The sequence below is a fragment of a genome, unplaced genomic scaffold (genome assembly GCF_019419815.1).
Source record: "Pyrus x bretschneideri cultivar Hongxiangsu unplaced genomic scaffold, Pyrus_bretschneideri_v1 Contig19, whole genome shotgun sequence".
Classification (NCBI taxonomy): Eukaryota; Viridiplantae; Streptophyta; class Magnoliopsida; order Rosales; family Rosaceae; genus Pyrus; species Pyrus x bretschneideri.
Window position 1 is genome coordinate 184,931 of NW_025999490.1, and position 19,482 is coordinate 204,412.

At 37.7% G+C, this 19,482-nt stretch overlaps 2 protein-coding genes and 1 non-coding gene across 3 annotated transcripts; 1 reads left to right on the forward strand and 2 right to left on the reverse strand.

Moving 5' to 3' along the window:
• Positions 1 to 632: 632 nt before the first annotated feature.
• On the reverse strand, positions 633 to 819 carry LOC125476563. Its single transcript, XR_007257889.1, has one exon. It is a non-coding gene; the product is annotated as a U2 spliceosomal RNA (small nuclear RNA).
• A 922-nt stretch (positions 820 to 1,741) lies between these two features.
• LOC103953250 (UDP-glycosyltransferase 43) lies at positions 1,742 to 3,427 on the reverse strand. The gene has a single exon (XM_009364986.3). It carries the CDS (start codon positions 3,299 to 3,301, stop codon positions 1,856 to 1,858), a length of 1,446 nt encoding a protein of 481 aa, XP_009363261.1. The 5' UTR covers positions 3,302 to 3,427; the 3' UTR covers positions 1,742 to 1,855.
• A 13,814-nt stretch (positions 3,428 to 17,241) lies between these two features.
• Positions 17,242 to 19,287, forward strand: LOC103953249 (protein UNUSUAL FLORAL ORGANS-like). Its single transcript, XM_009364985.3, has one exon. The coding sequence runs from the start codon at positions 17,730 to 17,732 to the stop codon at positions 19,047 to 19,049; it is 1,320 nt and encodes a 439-aa protein (XP_009363260.1). The 5' UTR covers positions 17,242 to 17,729; the 3' UTR covers positions 19,050 to 19,287.
• The last annotated feature ends 195 nt before the right edge of the window (positions 19,288 to 19,482 follow it).

Here is a 19,482-nt window from a genome sequence, read left to right on the forward strand (position 1 = left end):
CTTCTTAACTAAGTGCCATGGAGATGACACCTTCGCAACTAAGGATGCAAAAGACAGTAATGAAGATGGAAATGATGATAAGTTGTGGTTTCAAAAGACAAGAATGAAGATGGAAATTATGATAAGTTGTGGTTCTATGTCAGCATGATACTTGTGTTTCATTGTAGGCATTTGGGGCGTTTGCAGCATGTTGATCATAAAGACATCATGAAGATATGCCTATTTTTAATTCTTCGACAACACCAAAAATAAGGTACACCGTACCACCTAGAGAATCGAAGATAGATTGCTCATAAAGAAAACTTATCCATTCAAGAAATGATAGGATTAGAAAGGATGATTTTCTTCATATCAAATCATTTTCTATTCCTTCTAAATGAAAAACCATTCACTTTTACCTTCAATATACCTTTGAAATTGAGAGTTCTCTATTCCAATCTAATCATGTGTATCAAACAAACCGTACAGGCGAGTAGAAAATCTCACCTTTAGGCCTAAACTCTTTCGGGAAACAATTACCACAATGGCAAGAAGTTTTATAAGTTATGGTTGAATTTTCTTTTAGTTTAGTTTTTTCAACAGAAAGTCCTAACAGCTTGGTAAAAAACTAATTAAAATTAAAATATGATTTGTTTGGGTGCGTCAGGCCTGAGAAGTAGTGCAACACGTGGCGACGCATGATAGCTTATTGTAGTAGGCTCTTTCATAAATAAAAAATAATAATTTAATATCATGTAGATCATTGACTTGTGTATCAAATATTAAATTAATAAAAACAGATACTACATTTGATCTAAACAAAAAATCAGAAAAAGGTATGCTTATTCTCTTATGAGAGATTTTTCAGTGTGACCGGAACATGGGATGGTATATCACGTGTTACTATATAAATGGTAAGATATGTGTGTTAAAAAATTAATAACTTAAAAAATAAAATTTCACACTACTTATTTAAAAACACATGATGTTCCACTCGTGATCCGGTTATAATAAAAAATTTCTCATTCTCCTATGATCCAACCTATTACTTGCTTAACCTTTTGTAAGTGGCGAGAGTTCTCTTCTTGTGATATCCCCTTACCTTGTCTATGTTGATCGACCTTGTGCAAAGAAATAAATCTCGCGGCCTTGTACTTATTACTAAAACCATTGGGTTCTGGTTGCGTATGAGATTAATTAGTAATATGGTCTAGTTGTATTCTTTTTCATTTATAACTGAGAGATCTTAAGTTCAATTTTCGCCAAAGGGAATTTTGAACCACATTATTGTTAGCTTATTGTGAGGCTTAGCTCACCCCCTCCCCCTTAGGCTATCTCCAACAGAATGGGTTAAACATAGCACCATCTAGAATTATAGCCCTGTAAAAAAATATTTTTAAATGAATAGTATCAGGCCATATTCATATACCATTTTCAAACGAATAGACAAAACATAGCCCTCTCAATAATTTATTAGTTTTAAAGTTTATATTTTAAATTTATTGGTTAATCTAATTAAACTAATGTTGAATATTTTCAAATCTAACTGTTAAATTTGAATCAATTATTGCAATTGAGAAGTTGAGCGCAAAAAAAGAGCTAAAAGAGGGGCTATATGGAGTCAGACAGATGCTTCTTGGCCAAATAATGGTCTGGTAAGCTTCATAGAATTATAGTCTAATCATCGGTTGGAAATAATTTTTTGGACAAATTAGGTCATTTTTTGACTTTTAGACATTTAACATTCTCTATTGGAGATGACTTTAGTGTTAATACTATTGTTTATTAAAAAAAAAAAAAACAGTACAATGGAGAAATTGACAACTTGTAATTAAAAATTTATTTAAAACGGAAAAAAATACAAGAGGACGAATTGCTATTGGCATCGTGTCTTGGGCACTAAGTTTCTGATTAAAACTCCGAGGGCTTGGTATGAAGACCCATTTTCCATCAAAGCAATCCTACTCTTCTCTCTCATCTCTTTCACCCTACCTCTCACCACATCACCACCGTTCATCAACCGCTTTATGCTTCTATCCACCTCCTCTCCCGTCACCAAATCACTACCCTCTCTATAATCCAACCTAATCTCAATCGCCAATCCCAATTCCTTCACCATCTCAAAGGCATTCATTTGTTGCTCCGCGTAAATCGGCCACGTGGCAATCGGTACGCCGTACCACAAGCTCTCCAAAATCGAGTTCCAACCACAATGCGATATGAACCCTCCGATCGATTGGTGGGCCAAGATCTTCGCTTGTGGGATCCACCCGCACACCATGCCCAATTCACGCGTCCGCTCCAAGAACCCATTGGGCAAAACATCTTTCACGTTCGCGTGGTCGCTTGGGAGATCCAATTGGGACTTGGGCGGCTCACGTAATGCCCATAGGAATCGGACCCCGGCACGTTCAAGCCCATATGCTATCTCCCGCACCTGAGGTCCACTGAGACTCCCCATGCTTCCGAAGCACAACAACATGACCGATGATGAGGGCTGGTCATCGAGCCACCTGATGACGCTTTCATATTGGTTTAAATCCCGCTTTTGGGTCGGTTCATAAAGATCAAGAACCGGCCCGATTGGGTAAACCTGCGGCACTTGACTTGTATCCAACGAGTCAAGTGCATGCGATTCCAGTTCTCTAAACGTATTCACAACAATACCCTTTGTTTCGGTGTACCTTAGCGCATGGGATAGATACCACGAGTATGCATCTCCCTTCTTATTCAACACAGCTGTAGGCAAAACGAGTGGTGGCACCGAGTTGACAAAACCCGGTATGCTCAACTCGGTGCCCATGTCAACGAACTCAGCGGGGTTTTGGGCATCCAAGAATGGTAAGTGGAGCATAAAGCTCAGAAAAGTTGCTGGGGAAGCAAAATACAGGTAACAAGGAATGCCAAGCTCGTTAGCAACGTCAATCATGGAAGTACAAAACATGTCAACAAAAAACCCTACAACCTGGTCCGAGTTAGATGATTTTGACTCGGCCGAGTCGGATGACATGAGTTTGGTGATTGCATTCTTTACGTGCCATTTGTGGTTTTGTATGAGTAGGGATATGTAGCCCATGGTGGACCTGTACTGGTCCGGCGAGGGCGGGTCCACCGGAGGCAGGGGGAGGAAGGTGATGCTAGTTGACGTGGCAACACGGGATTGGATGTAAGCGTTGACGATGGGCCTTTGGGACATGGTGATGATGAGGATGGTGGCGTGTAAACGACGGTCATGATTGACAAGGAGCTGAGCAAACTCGACGAGTGGGACAAGGTTTCCGATTCCAGGAGTTGAGATGAAGACTACATGAGATTTGGCCATGGTGATTTTTTTGCTGTATGGTTTTGTTTGGTGGTGTTATCTTTTCTTGTGAATTTTGATCCACATATCGGACCTTAAATAATATATAATCGGAACGAATACTTCGGAATCGTAAAATACTCACAGCAGGATGCTTAAATTCATCGCTTGTTGACAAGAAAATAGGTCGAAAGTAGGCCCATTAATTTGGAATTACATGCTCCATTATTGTACCAATTAGCCTGCCGGAACATATAAATAAGATCGAAATGTACAAGTAACAAATAAGATAAAGAGTAATGATAAAGAGACCAATTATTTACATCGAATTTAGTAAATTATATGACGTGGTTGTTAATGATTGGATTATTACTTAACTTTTGTTTAACGTGTTTATTTTTATTGATGACACATCTATAGTTTACAAATTTGATTTAGAAAATTAGCCTGCTTAGCTTTACTCTAAGATAAATATTCTTCTATAGACAACAAATGAAATATCATATTACCACTTTTATTGAAACTATAATACTAAAAGGGATGGATTGAGTATAAAATCAAGAGAAGTGCTTATTGGAATATTTAGTTCATAAACAATTCACATTTTGCTTCGTCACTCTTTATGAGAGAGAATTTAATCCACCCTTTTCTTTTGACGAAATACCAGTTTAGGTTAATATATTATCTTATATATAAGAAAAATTGATTTTGTTATAAACAACGAAAATTTAAGGGTCCTTTCGATAATCACTTTATATTTTGTTTAGTTTTCATTTGTTGTGATAGGGATAGAGAGAAAATATACGTAAGAATATGAGAAAGGGCTGAAAGAGATAATGCACATGGGGAGAAATTAAGAAGGGTAGATAGATGGAGAAAGGAGGGAGAAATGAAGAAGAATGTGGGAAACAAGTTTCCTTTCATATTCTTGAAAATGCTGATGGGTAGTGAATGTCCACAGTGTTTTGGTGGAGTTTTTCAATGCCCTCACAGATTGGCTTTTAACATTTGCATTGTTTATGAATAAACATATACATTGTCAATTCCCATGACAGTTTGAAAACTGACTATGGGAATTCAGGATTTCATTTGTCAAAAAGTGAGTTGTAAATTTCAAATGTAGCAATACGAGTTGCTCTATAAATAGAGCACTCGACTGCAATCAAAACATATACAGAAAATATAAGAAGAAGAGAACGAGAGAAAAATATCAGTAACGTCATCTATTCCTCTGCCTTTTATTTGTTATCCTCTTGTGCCATATTTTTAGTGTGATATTTATCATCTACCTTGCACCTACCGTTAAAAAGGTTATCTCTCTAACTTTGACCTATTTATAATACGTTATCAGCACGAGTCTCTAAATATAATTATTCTCTTATATCTCTTCGCCAAACGAAAGAAAGAAAGAAAAAAATGTTTCCCCTAAGGTTTTTACTATTCATCTTCTTCCTCTGCCTCAAATGCGCGGTATACCCTTGCGATGAACTATTTGCTCCATGCCTGCTCTTAGTTCTCAATCTAACGGTTACATACATCTTTGATTACTTGTTTGGTGTAGAGATTGATTACTAACCCAGTATTTATTTATGTTAATTTTACTGCAATCCAAGATGGTGCAGTACAATCGCCCATCTTGAACTGCAAATTTATTCTTACTGCGATCCAAGACGGTGCAGTATCATCGCCTATCTCGGACTGCAGATTTAATTTTACTGCAAATTTTAGGTGGAGCGGTATAATCGCCCACCCTACCCTGCATATTTAAATTTACCTGCTGTTTAATTTCATTGCAATTTTAGGTGGTGCGGTATAATCGCCCACACTGCTCTGCATATTTAATTTTCCTGTTACTTGAGTGGTATGGAATAATCGCTCATTCTATATTACATTATTTCAATGAGAATTGTGCGGTACAATCGCCCTCCTCATTCACCCTAAAAATCTCGAGCCAAAAGTTTCGAGTGCTTATCATTTTGGCCTGAAGATCAAAATGAAAAATTTGTAAGAACCAGAAGTTCTAACATCATATTCCTCCAGGAATACATATTATTGCAAGTTCTTACACATCTCATTTTCTTTCAGAAAAGAAAATGGCGAACTTGGCGAAACTTGAATTTGCTGCCCTGGATATTACCAGGAAGAATTACCTGACGTGGGTATTGGATACCAGGATCCATCTGGAAGCAGGGAATCTTGGAGATACCATCAGGGAAGAGAGCAACTCATCCTCTTAAGATCGGGCAAAGGCCATGATTTTCATTCGCCGCCATCTTGATGAGGCGTTCAAAAGCGAGTACTTAACGGTTGAAGATCCGTTAGCTCTCTGGAATGCCTTAAGAAACAGATACAATCACTAGACAACATTGATTCTTCCAAGGGCTCGCTATGAGTGGACTCATTTGAGGATTCAAGACTTCAAGTCAGTGGCAGAGTACAATTCTGCATTGTTCAGAATTACCTCTCAGATGAAACTCTGTGGGGATATTATTACTGAGGAACATATGCTGGAAAAGACTCTCAGCACATTTCATGCCTCCAACGTGCTCCTGCAGCAGCAGTATAGAGCACGAGGTTACACTGAGTACAACCAACTGATATCTGTGCTCTTAGTGGCTGAACAGAATAATGAGCTCCTGACGAAAAACCATCATTCCGGACCTACTGGATCTGCACCATTCCCAGAAGTGAATGTTGCTTCCCTCGAAGTGAACGCCACATCCTCTGGTGGTGATAATCATAAACGAGGACGTGGCCACAAGCGAGATCGATGGAATAGGAAAGGCAAGAACCATGGAGTTCAGTTTCACAACCAGGTTCCGAGGCATAATTCAGGCCCAAGCTTCAAAAATATGAATCGCCACAAATGCAAAGCTCATATGAACAATGCTCCTAGAAACTCTGAAGAAGCCTGTCATAGATGTGGTGGCAATGGGCATTGGGCGCGTACTTGTCGTATCCCAAAATATATAGTGGATCTGTATCAAGCCTTCCTCAAGAAAAAGGGTGTTGAGACCAATTTTCTCGATCATGCTAGACCAATGGATATACCTGATCCAGTGTTTGACTTATCAGGACAGTTGAACACAACTCATCTAGATGTTCCAGACTTTATTGTGGAAAGGGGAAATGAAGTATACCGATCCGATTGAATCATTAATGTATTTTTATTATGCTGAACTTGTAGTATTTCAAATTAAATAAAAGTGGCATGTAAATTTCTTGTTATAACTTGCTTTTAACTCTGATTCTCTTATTCAGAGAGCATGGATAAAAACTGTGGTTATTCTCAGAACATGAGAAATGGCAGAGATATTTGTCTTACAGATAGTGGAACCACACATACAATACTTCGTGATCAAAAGTATTTCTCAAGTTAATACTTACAAGAGTAGGGGTAACAACAATATCAGGACCTTCAGATGTAATTCAAGGTTCAGGGAAAACCCAAATTATGTTACCAAATGGAACAATATTGTCCATACAGAATGCATTGTATGCTATTCGATCTACTCGAAATTTGTTGAGTTTCAAAGACATACGTCTAAATGGATACCACATTGAAACAAAAAGTGCAGAAAATATGGAGCATCTATGCATTACCTCCAATGATACCCAGAAGCGTATAATGGAGAAGTTGCGTGGTATGTCGTGTGGATTGTATTATACTTACATAAGGACAATTGAATCACATATTGTCGTGAACCAGAAGTTCATTGATTCAAAAGTTTACATGCTTTGGCATGACCGTCTAGGTCATCCAGGATCTACCATGATGCGTAGGATCATTACCAACTCTAATGGACATCCATTAGTGAGCAGACACATTGCTGCCTCAAATGATAACCCTTGCAAAGCTTGTTCTCAAGGGAAGTTGGTAATTAGACCATCACAACTAAAGGTTGATGCTGAATCCCCATCATTTCTGCAAAGAATTCAAGGGGATATTTGTGGGCCTATTCAACCACCATGTGGACCATTTTAATATTTTATGGTTTTGATTGATGCATTTACCTGATGGTCACATGTTTGTCTCTTGTCTACTCGGTATGTAGCCTTTGCGAGACTTCTTGCTCAAATAATTAAGTTACGAGCACAGTTCCCAGATTATCCCATTAAGTCAATCCGACTTGATAATGCTGGTGAATTTACGTCTCAAACCTTTGATGATTATTGCATGACATTGGGCATTGATGTTAAACACCCTATTCCTCATGTCCATACTCAAAATGGTTTAGCAGAAGCATTGATCAAGCGGCTTCAGTTAAGAGCTCGCATTCTGCTTATGAAAACCAAATTACCAGTCTCTGCATGGAGACGTGCCATCTTACATGCTTCATCATTGGTTCGATTGAGACCTAAAGGCAACTATCAATACTCTTCAGTATAACTCGTGTTTGGACATCAGCCAAACATTTCACATTTACGAGTTTTTGGTTGTGCTGTTTATGTGCCTATTGCACCGCCGCAACGCACTAAAATGGGACCTCAGCGTAGACTGGGAATTTATGTGGGTTTTGATTCACCATCTATCATTAGATATTTGGAACCCTTGACAGGTGACATGTTTACAGCTCATTTTGCTGATTGTCATTTTAATGAGACAATTTTCCCGTCGTTAGGGGGAGAAAAGACCGTTCCAGAAGAACGGAAAGAGCTGACATGGGTTGTTCCCACCTTGTCTCATTTTGATCCTCGCAGCATTCAATGTGAAAATGAAGTGAGAATGATCCTTCATCTTCAAAGCATTGCCAATCAAATGACAGATGCTTTTAATGATGCTATGAAAGTGACAAAATCACATATACTAGCTGCAAATGCACCTGCAAGAATTGTTGTCCCTGTTGGACAAAATAACGTGGCAGCGAATGATTCATCTGGTGCACGCCTGAAGCGTGGTAGACCCCAAGGTTCAAAAGATTCAGCCCCTCGAAAGAGAAAGTCGAGGGCACAACTGAATCCAAATGAAGTCAGTCAGGAAGAGAAAATGAATAATACATCCACAATTCATGATTCTGGACTTCCAGAAAAAGAAAAAGTCCTTGATGAGACATATGTCCCTAAAGAGACAGAAGTACATGAAAACAAAGAAATCTCCATAAACTATGCATGTACAAATGAATTGTGGGATCGGAATGAAATAATCATCGATGATATGTTTGCATTCGCAGTAGCCACTGAAATCATCTTAAGTGATGATATTGAGCCCCGCTCTGTTGATGAATGCAAACAGAGACAGGATTAGCCTAAGCGGAAAGATGCAATCCAGTCAGAATTAAATTCCTTGGAAATGCAGAATGTTTTTGGACCAGTAGTTCAAACCCCGCCTAGTGTAAACCCTGTGGGTTACAAATGGGTATTCAAAAGGAAATGCAATGAGAAAAACGAGATCGCAAGATACAAAGCACGACTCGTTGCACAAGGCTTTTCTCGAAGACCTGGAATTGATTATGAGGAGACATACTCTCCTGTAATGGACGCAATTACGTTCCGTTACTTAATAAGTTTAGTGGTTTCAGAAAGACTTGACTTGCGACTTACGGATGTCATCACTGCGTATCTATATAGAGAATTAGATACTGACATCTATATGAAAGTCCCAAAAGGACTTAAGTTGCCTAAAACAAGTAACAAACTACGAGGTATGCTCTCGATCAAATTAAGGCGATCATTATATGGTCTAAAACAATCTGGACGAATGTGGTATAATCGTCTCAGTGAGTATTTGATCAAAGAAGGGTATATCAACAATGTTATTTGCCCTTGTGTGTTCATTAAGAAATCCAATTCTGGATTCGCTATAGTGGCAGTATATGTTGATGATATGAATCTAGTTGGAACTCATGAAGAGCTCAATAAAACTGCTGAATATCTGAAAAGTGAATTTGAAATGAAAGACCTTGGGAAAACAAAATATTGTCTCGGCCTACAGATCGAGCATTGTGCTAGTGAAATTTTGGTCCACCAATCAGCTTACATTGAAAAAATTCTGAAGCGATTTAGTATGCACAAGGCTTATCCACTTAGCACGCCAATGGTCATTCGTTCTTTGGACATTAAGAAAGATCCATTCCTTCCAAAAGAAGATGATGAACTGGTCCTTGGTCGAGAAGTACCATATCTGAGTGCAGTAGGTGCTTTGTTGTATTTAGCACAATGTACTAGACCAGATATAGCTTTTTCAGTTAGCTTGTTAGCAAGATATAGCTCTGCTCCAACAATTCGCCATTGGAAGGGTATCAAAGATGTATTGCGATACCTTCGTGGGACAACAGACATAGGTCTCTTTTACTCAAAGAACTCCACAAATGATCAGGTCCTTGTTGGATATACGGATGCTGGTTTTCTCTCTGATCCGCATCAAGCCTGCTCATAAACTGGATATGTGTTTAAGAATGGAGATACAACAATCTCATGGCGCTCAACCAAGCAAACATTAGTTGTTACATCTTCAAATCATTCAGAAATACTTGTTTTACATGAAGCAAGTCGTGAATGTTCTTGGTTAAGATCAATGATCCATCATATTCGGAATTTATGTGGTCTAACTTCAAAGACAGACAATCCAACTGTCATCCATGAAGATAATGTAGCCTATGTTGCCCAAATGAAGGAAGGATTCATCAAGGGCGATAAGACTAAACACATATCTCCAAAGTTTTTCAGTGCACATGAGCTTCAGAAGGCTAAAGTTATTGAAGTCAGACAAATCCGTTCGAATGAAAATCTAGCAGACTTGTTCATCAAATCTCTACCAAAGTGCACATTTCAGAAATTAGTGCAAAGCATCGGATTACGTCGACTTACCAAACAACTAAATTTGGAGAATGCGGAATCAGGGGGAGATACATATCAGGGGGAACATCCATGATACATGCTTGTTGTACTCTTTTTCCTTCGATTAGGATTTTTCCCACTGAGTTTTTCCTATCAAGGTTTTAACGAGGCAACATAAGCATACTTGACACTATATCAACGATCCAGGAAAAGTTGTACTCTTTTTCCTTCGCTATGGTTTTTTCCCACTGGGTTTTTCCAAGCAAGGTTTTAACGAGGCAACTGATATTGATATGTGGACATCCAAGGGGGAGTGTTGAAAATGCTGATGGGTAGTGAATGCCTACAGTGTTTTGGTGGGATTTTTCAATGCCCTCACAGATTGGCTTTTAACATTTGCATTGTTTATGAATAAACATATACATTGTCAATTCCCATGACAGTTTGAAAACTGACTATGGGAATTCAGGATGTCATTTGTCAAAAAGTGAGTTGTAAATTTCAAATGTAGCAATATGAGTTGCTCTATAAATAGAGCACTCGACTGCAATCAAAACATATACATAAAATATACGAAGAAGAGAATGAGAGAAAAATATCAGTAACATCATCTATTCCTCTGCCTTTTATTTGTTATCCTCTTGTGCTATATTTTTAGTGTGACATTTAACATGTACCTTGCACTTACCGTTAAAAAGGTTATCTCTCTAACTTTGACCTATTTAGAACACATATATAATTGTTTTTACTTATTTCATGTATATTTATTCCCGTTCACTCCCACCACTCTTTTTCTAGGTGAAAATAAAGGACCAAGCGACATTAGCTATTCGTCCACAATCATGTGCAAGCGATACCTACTCTTGTTCGAAGGGGAAAAGATTGTTGCATCAAGAAACCCTTGGCTCGTCCCCCTCTACCAATTTTTATTAATAGAATAACAAGAAATGAAGGAAAAAAGAAAGCTCTTAGACATGTATATATACAAGCCGCAAACTTCAGGATTGACGACTACCGAATCATAAGCCTATAATGCAACTCTATAAGACGCTAACTTATATATCTGCAGTTAGGCTACCTTCATGAAAATATATGTACATAATGAAACTCGTTTGACAAAGACGCTATAATCAATAACTCCAATCAACCAACAAAAAGCGAAACACAATAGTTGGAGCCTTGTATAAGGGGTGAAGAAAGTTTATAACTTTTTTCTATCTATAGGACCTTCAAGTTAGGAACACTAACCATAATTCGTGGACGGGAAAAAAAGACAACAGAGGAGAAAATTTTCATTGTGTCAGTAACACGTGTGGTACATAACGTGTTATTATGTCAGTGGTGAAAAATTTTATTCTATAAGTTGTTAATTTCATAACATTAGTATCTCACCAATTGTATAACAAAAGTATCTCACCACTTTAATTTGCATGATCGCATGAAGTAAATAAACGAAAGGAGAGTATTTTTCTAATTGTTGTTTCCTACATTGTCCTTCATTTACACCTCCTACCGACCTCCACCTCTGCTCATTCCTTATTTCTCTCTTTCTCCTGTATTACTAACAAAAAATGGAAACTAAAACTTATAACTTGCCCTAAAATCTTTATGAACTTGAGGTCAGGAAACGTGAGACAATTGACATGTGAGTGATCAAGTGCAGGATAGGTAACACAAGCCAATTCAATGTATCTCATTTCAATTCCTAACTTCAATTTAACTTTTCTATTAAACCCATATGGCTGAAAATGTTGTATCTTGTGTCTTTGGAGCCTAGTTGAACTCTTACAAGGCCTAAAGGGCAAAATATTGCACCTGCTCCTGCCATTGTCAGGAAAAGAGAGCTAGCTAGATGAATTTTAACCATAGTAAGGGCTAGTTTGATATTGATGTGCTTTGGAGGAAAAAAAAAAAATTGTTACTGCTGTGCTGTGGAAATAAGCAGCTGTGAAATAAAGCAGTAATGTGTTTGGTAAACTATAGTTGTAAAAGTACTTTTGGCAAAAAAAGCAATGTTATAGTGTTTGGTAAATTTTTATGTAAAACAATTGTGATTTTGTAAAATAACCAAAAGGGCATAGTACTAGATGTGCTATTAATTTAATTGCTTGATAGTTTTTTTGGGTCAACACAAACAAAGATCAATTATTAAACATACTTTGCTGTTTTTAAAATATTCATATCTTGATTTAAATATATTCTAAATACTAATTAGTACCACAAATTACTTAAAAAGATCAAAATCTTTTAAACTAAATATGATAAGATCTTCGCTACTAATTTTTTGCTATTTCAGCTAGCCAAATGACAAAAACTCCGATAACTAATCAATTTATCTTAAGCATCTCCAACAGTAATGGTTATTTTAACATAAAAATTTGAACTAGTTTATTATTTAAAATCCCCATCTTTTTATGTTTTATTATCATAATTAAAAGGGAACCATCCCCTATCTTTCCAGAAGCACCTCTCAAACTCTCTTTCTCTCACATGTCTCTCATTCCTTTCCCTTTCTCGTCATTTCTGCCTTCTTCCCATTTCACATTTTCTTTCTCAATCTTCCTATCTCATCTCTTTCTTTCTCAATTGAAATCCTAAAAAAAATTTCCTCCGTGTTGGATGGTTCATTGGCAGGTCAGATTGTAGGCTCAAAACCGGGTCGATAATGAAGGAGAAGGGCATAGGATAGCTCTGCTTGGTCTGAAAGCTCAAGGTCTGCCACTCCAAGGTCTTGAAGTACGGCCTCACGATCTTGAACGACTTCAAAAAAGTATCCAGTCTCAGCATGGAAGGTGAGTCTTTGAGCTTCAGATTGTTGGTAATTCCATCTGGGTTTTTTGTTAGTTCAATTGGGTTGTGGGGATATTACCATCGGAGATAGACGAGATATCACCGTCGACAAAGGCATCTGGCGCAATCGTGGACAAAGAGGGTTGGTGTAATCTTGCCCACTGCATCACCGCCTTGACTCTGACTGATTCCAAAACAGCTCATCGAAAATAATGGAAGATGATAAAAGCATGTTGTATGATTGTAAATTATTTAATTGCTTAAGGTCATTTTGGGTACGGAAAAGTTTCATTAATGGCTCAGCGCTTCTTGGAAAAGAGGTTTGCGCAGAAGCTGAAAAGCTGGTTTTTTCAAAGTTGGCTTTTGCTGCTTTAAAGTTTTAGTTTTTTTTACCCAAAACTAAAAAAAAAAAAAAAAAAAAAAAAAAACAAAAGAAGAAAAAGTTGATTATAAGACGTTACCAAACGCTGGAAAGATCCCAACTTTTTTTTATAGCCGCCTTTTAAAAAATTTAAGCAGTACCAAACTGGTACTAAATCCAATCCATGAAGATATAAGATATAACTTTCATCAAAAGCCATTATAAATAAATAAATGTAGTGTAATTTCAAATCTGACTCATCTGCTCTAAACAAAAGTTGCATTGGAGTATTTGTATTCATTAATTTATGTATTTTCTGACTAAAAAGGGTTTATCATGATATTTCTGTTTCTTTAGTTTTGACTTTGTGTCATATGAAGTGAAAACTGATTTAACGAACTAATAAGCATGCCATTCATCAAGAGCCTAGAAACCTTCAGCAGCAGATGACATGGATGGATGTGAACCAACTCTCCCACAGAACCATCACTACAAGAAGATTGGACATGAGTTCTGCAATCTGACTTGGTAATTAATCAACATTTGAAAGCTTACTAAAAATAAATAAAACTATTGGATGATTGTTTTTATCACTGATTTTTTCTTAATCACATTCAATATTGAAAGAAACACTAATTATACTTTAATTTTGGTTTAGAACCTCTCTAAACGACTGACTACTCCACTAGCTAGCTAGCTCAAGGAAGAAACCCTAATTATACGTTAATTTTGGAAAGAAAGAACATCTATAAATGGATACTTATTTAGCGTAGATTTCTTGAAGATAATTGTGTTTTGATATCTCTCTCCCATAAATAAAGTAAAAGTTAAAAGAAGCTCCATGAAATTTTGGGCAAGTCAAAGTGCCAAACCAAACCAGATACAAATGAGGAACCGAGACCAAACTAGCTACCTAGCGAGCTAAAGGAAGAAACATTGACATGAGAGAGAGAGAGAGAGAGAGAGAGAGAGAAAGATGAGTAGTACTGTACTGACCTGCTGGGTTGCTTGAAGGGAAAACACAATTGCCAAATAGAGGAGTTAGCCTTTTTCTAAATATGGAAGTTTCTTGAGGGAAGAAATAAATTTCCAAATATGAGCGACCCAACTTTTTCCATCTTTGAAGCATTAATTCTGAGACAAATGATAATACCATACAGATTGACGTTAACAAGACATGGTGATTGTTCTGACTCAGATTTGCTTCTCTTAACAAAACCAAGCAAAAGCCGAAGGGCTACGGAAAGAGAATATTATGACTCAAAGAAAGGAGAAAGGAGTCGTCAGAAGGAGCAGATTACACAGCTTCTTTACAGTAAGTGCAATTAATATTAAATTATAATTATTATAATTATATATAATTTGAAGCAAATTTGTGAAGCCTCAAGGGTCTTCGAAATAAAGTATTTCGTTGTTCACGCCGATGTGTACGACTACTGCAACAAAACCCATCAATGAGATTGGATTGGACATATGATCTGACAAAGTCTTTGTGTCATACACCACCTGCGTTTAGGGTTGGATGATGTCTTTGCCACCAAGTGAACAGTATGATAATACCAACTTATCCAAATACTGTTAAAAGAATTACGTACTCAATTATGTTCCTTACAATAAGCTTGTTTTCGTTGAATATAGTGGTCCTTAATGTAGTCGTAGTGTACAACTACAATTAGATAAGTCATTTAGGCGAATTACATCAAGAAGTTTCAAATGTGATGAGTTTAGTTTAAGTCGTAGATTTTTTTTAGGTTCTTGTTGTTTTAGTAACATATCAGTATGATGACATTCAGAAGAGATGCATGTGTAATCCATATGCATATATGGACATGGTGTGAGATTTGAGTTTGTCACATGGTCGGAAATGTACAGTTTGAGTTTGGTGTAAAGAAATTGCGGTTCAGTGTTTCTGTCCGAAAGATGGGTGTGTTTCGTGAACTTAAGGGGTTCGATATCAACTAAATCAAGATTCAAATTGAAACTTTTTTTTGTCAAAATTCAAATGGACACTTCAGATAAGAGAAAAGTTTGTATGCATCAGTGTATTTCTTTGAGTTGTTCATATATCTTTTATTATGCGATTTGAGGATCTACATGTGGAGAAATTTTTCATTGTAACGGGAATACGAGTGGTACACTACGTATTTTTAGGTAAGTGGTGGGAAATTTTATTTTTTAAGTTATTAACTTTTTAACACACAAATCCCACCATTTATATAGTGACACATAGTGTACCACTTCGTATGTCGGTCACAATGAAAAATCTCTCCTGCATGTGTGCACTTTTCCCTTTGACCTGGGTCTAGCTAAAGGTTCTAGACTCCTAGATTGTACGTTCGAGGTCTATGGTTCAGGAAGGGAGTTGAATCTATCATTTTGGTGGATTCGGGTTTGAAGTTCAAGGCGGAAGTAAACGATAATGGTCTCCGGTCAACTAGGGTTTGAGTTGTTTGTAGGTTGAAGTTTGGTTGTCTATGTCTCATGTGTTGATTAACGTTCTCCTATGTTTAAGGAGGATCGGGAGCTTAAATTTCACAAATACAACTGTTGAATGTGATATAATATGAGACTTTACGGTGCTTACATATATTTAATACAATAAATATAAAACCGTTAAGTTGATGATTGTTTTAAATATATGTATATACTGTAGCCAAATCCTTTATATTAGATTTTAAACTCCAAAATATGAAACCTAAATTCTCAAGTTTCATCTTATGTTTCTAACTAAAAGACTATGACACTATGTGATTATAAATCTCATTATAAAATTAAATTTCATCTCCAAACGCATCTAATACCTGGTGATATACTTTTTTCTTACACGATTCAAGCTCTGCTAAATTAATTCTCTTTAACATGTTTACTTTTCAGTGTTTATCCATAGGAACAAAGATTCTTTTCCCTTCTAATCTCTCTCTTCTTACCTCTCCTTCTAATTGAACGGTTACGGTTAAATCACATCAACATCTTACGTTGATTTTTTATAGAAACAATAAGACAAAAAACAGCGTATGAAAGAAAAAGAGGAAATGAGATGAAAATAAAAAAGAAGAGAATCCTACTCATCTGCTTACTGTTACCGCTACACATACAAATCATTCTTCATGGTGCATGCTTGTCCGATACCTTAGGCTTAGAGGCTTCCAACTCGTGGAAAGTTGATTTGGTTGCATTCACTTTGAGGATGTCGTACTTGTACTGTGAACCACTGTTCTAAAAATTCTAGACTAACGTTCCTTAGGTCCTCCTAGGCGCTAGACGGCTAGCCACCGTCCCATTTAATGATTAGGCGATTGAAAATTAAGAAAGAGCGTTTAGACCAGCTGAGGCGCCCGTCCAAAACCGCCTAGGCATCCGCATACGTTACAACTCACTTAGACAGAAAATAGATAACTTTCATTATGCATTTAATTTTTTTTCAATAAATTGTAAAAGACTTGTTGAATACTTAAATGAGGACACACTAAATGTTCGTTCCCCATGTTTTTATTATGTTCCAATACTTCATAATACATATGTCATTCTATTTTGTAGTTTATGATGAAATCATATATATTTTAAGTATAAACAGATACTTATTTACACAAAATATAATGAATTTACTTAAATCCGCTTAGTCCGCCTAGGCGTCTGTCTAGACTCCTAAGCGCTAGGCTTCAGTCCGCCGCTTAACTGGTGCTTAGCGTTTTTTAGAATCTTGCTGTGAACGATGATCGGTTTTAATGCTAAGGTACCGACTTCTGTTGCCTTGCACTTTTCCTCTCTCTCTCTCTCTCTCGAAATTGCACATGTCTCAGGAACCTCGGCTTTGACAAAACAACACCAATTTGACTGATGCATCCATCAGAATCACCGCTCAGAAAAAGGAATACAAAAGAAACCAATTTACAAAAGATAAAAACAGTGCACATTAAAGAGATCATCCAAAACAAACGCAAGCCCCTTCAGCTATTTTGGGCACTACCTTATAACGATTTTCACACATTCATTTTCTTTGTATATGCATCTCTCTTCATTTTTCGTCCATAAATCAAATAAAATAAAAGATAATCAAAGAATAAAAATATGTAGAGATGTGCAAAGAAAGAAACAAAATGTGCATATATCATTTTTCTAAAGAAAGGTTATATCCCCAAAGGTTTCTTCTATATATGAAGTGAAGTTTCAGCTCCTTTCTCCTAGCCTTCACACCCTTCACTCCAATCCCATGAAAGTTAACAACAAACCACCCTTCAGGTGACTGCCATCAGCTGCCACTCTTGCAGTTCTTTCTTCTTCTCCCAGTAGAAACCCATGCCTTCTCCAAAACCGACCTGAGAGATTTTCCAGTTTTACGTTCACATCTTCCAAAACAAAATTCGCACTGCTTGTGAAAAAAGTAAGCTTGCATGTAAGCACTTATTTCCCAAATTAGCACTCTTCAATTCCCTCCAATTTCTTTGCTTTCGTTCCACTCAACACGTACTAAATTTAGAGGCATATTTTACTTATAAGCCCTTGTCATCGTCCTACACAAAAATGGAAGCTTTTCATCCTTCTCTCACATTTCCCTTCTCCTATACCTTCACTACTACTAGTGCACTTGGTGGTGTCATTGCTGAAAACATCGACACATCATGTCCTAATCCATGGATGGATGCTAGGATATGGAGCAAGCTCCCCCACCGGCTCGTCGACCGTGTCATCGCCTTTCTCCCACCGCCGGCCTTTTTTCGCGCTCGATGTGTCTGCAAGAGGTGGTATGCCCTCTTGTTCTCCAACGCCTTTCTCCAACTCTACCTCGAAGTGTCTCCGCGCCGTCATTGGTTCCTCTTCTTCAAGAACAAGAGCTTCAATGGAAGCTACATATACAGGAACAACAACAATGGAGGAAACAATGGTGACAGCAACAGGGGTGATACTAATTGTGAAGGCTATCTTTTTGATCCTTATGAAATTGCATGGTACCGCCTTTCGTTCGCTTTGCTCCCCTCCGGCCTTTCCCCTGCTTCATCTTCCGGCGGTTTAATCTGTTGGATTTCGGACGAGGCTGGCCCGAAGACTCTCATTCTATGCAACCCAATTGTTGGTACTGTGTCTCAGTTGCCTCCTACTCTAAGATCAAGACTCTTCCCTTCCATAGGGTTGAGTGTCAGCCCTACATCCATTGATGTAACTGTTGCTGGAGACGACTTGATCTCTCCATACGCTGTGAAAAACTTGACTGCCGAGAGCTTCCATATCGACGCAGGTGGGTTTTTTTCGCTGTGGGGAATCAATTCTTCCCTCCCAAGGCTCTGCAGTTTCGAATCAGGTCAAATGGTTAATGTTCAAGGAAGATTCTACTGCATGAACTACAGCCCCTTCAGTGTCTTAGCCTATGATGTGGCCGCAAACAATTGGTGGAAGATTCAGGCCCCCATGAGAAGGTTCCTGAGGTCTCCAAGCTTGGTGGAGAGCAGGGGGAAGCTGCTTTTAGTTGCTGCAGTTGAGAAGAGCAAGCTCAACGTGCCGAAAAGCTTGAGGATTTGGGGGTTGCAGGCTTGTGGAACAACTTGGGTTGAGATTGATAGGATGCCTCAGCAGCTCTATGTGCAATTTGCTGACCTGGAGAATGGGAGTGGGTTCCACTGTGTTGGACATGGAGAGTTCATCACCATCATGATTCTGGGTTCGGACAAGGCGTTGCTGTTCGATATGTTCAGGAAGAGGTGGCAGTGGATTCCTCCGTGCCCTTATGTTCATACTGGGGTTGATGGGGACTTGCATGGCTTTGCTTATGAACCCCGGCTCGCTACGCCGGTCACTGGGCTACTTGATCAGCTGACTACAATTCCGTTCCAGGCTTTCAGTGCTTAGGAGGGTTCAAGTTGCAATGTGATCTAAGTATGTAGCCGTAGGAAAAGCAGCGGTTGTGATGTGGGAGTTGGTAGGTTTGGTCTAATCTAGTAAGGAGCTACTTGTTATAGTTTGAAGTAATCTGCTATGTATTTTGTCAGTCTCTTCTACCTAGTGTATGAAATGAGGAGATAGTCTGCATAACTATTGTGATAAATGTAGTAATATTTCCTGGAATTAACTAGAAGATTGAAGCCAAGTTTTTTTTTTTTTTTTTCCTTATTATTATTTTTTTATTGCAACCGATATTTACACTAGGGTCCAGGTAATTTCGGCTAAACCACCCAATAGACCGATGAAAATAACGAAGTATCAGACTCACCATTTCTAAAAGTCAAAGTTAAGGCCTTTCATTTAGAAATAGAGAAAAATACCACTTTAGGTAAAAGGGGAA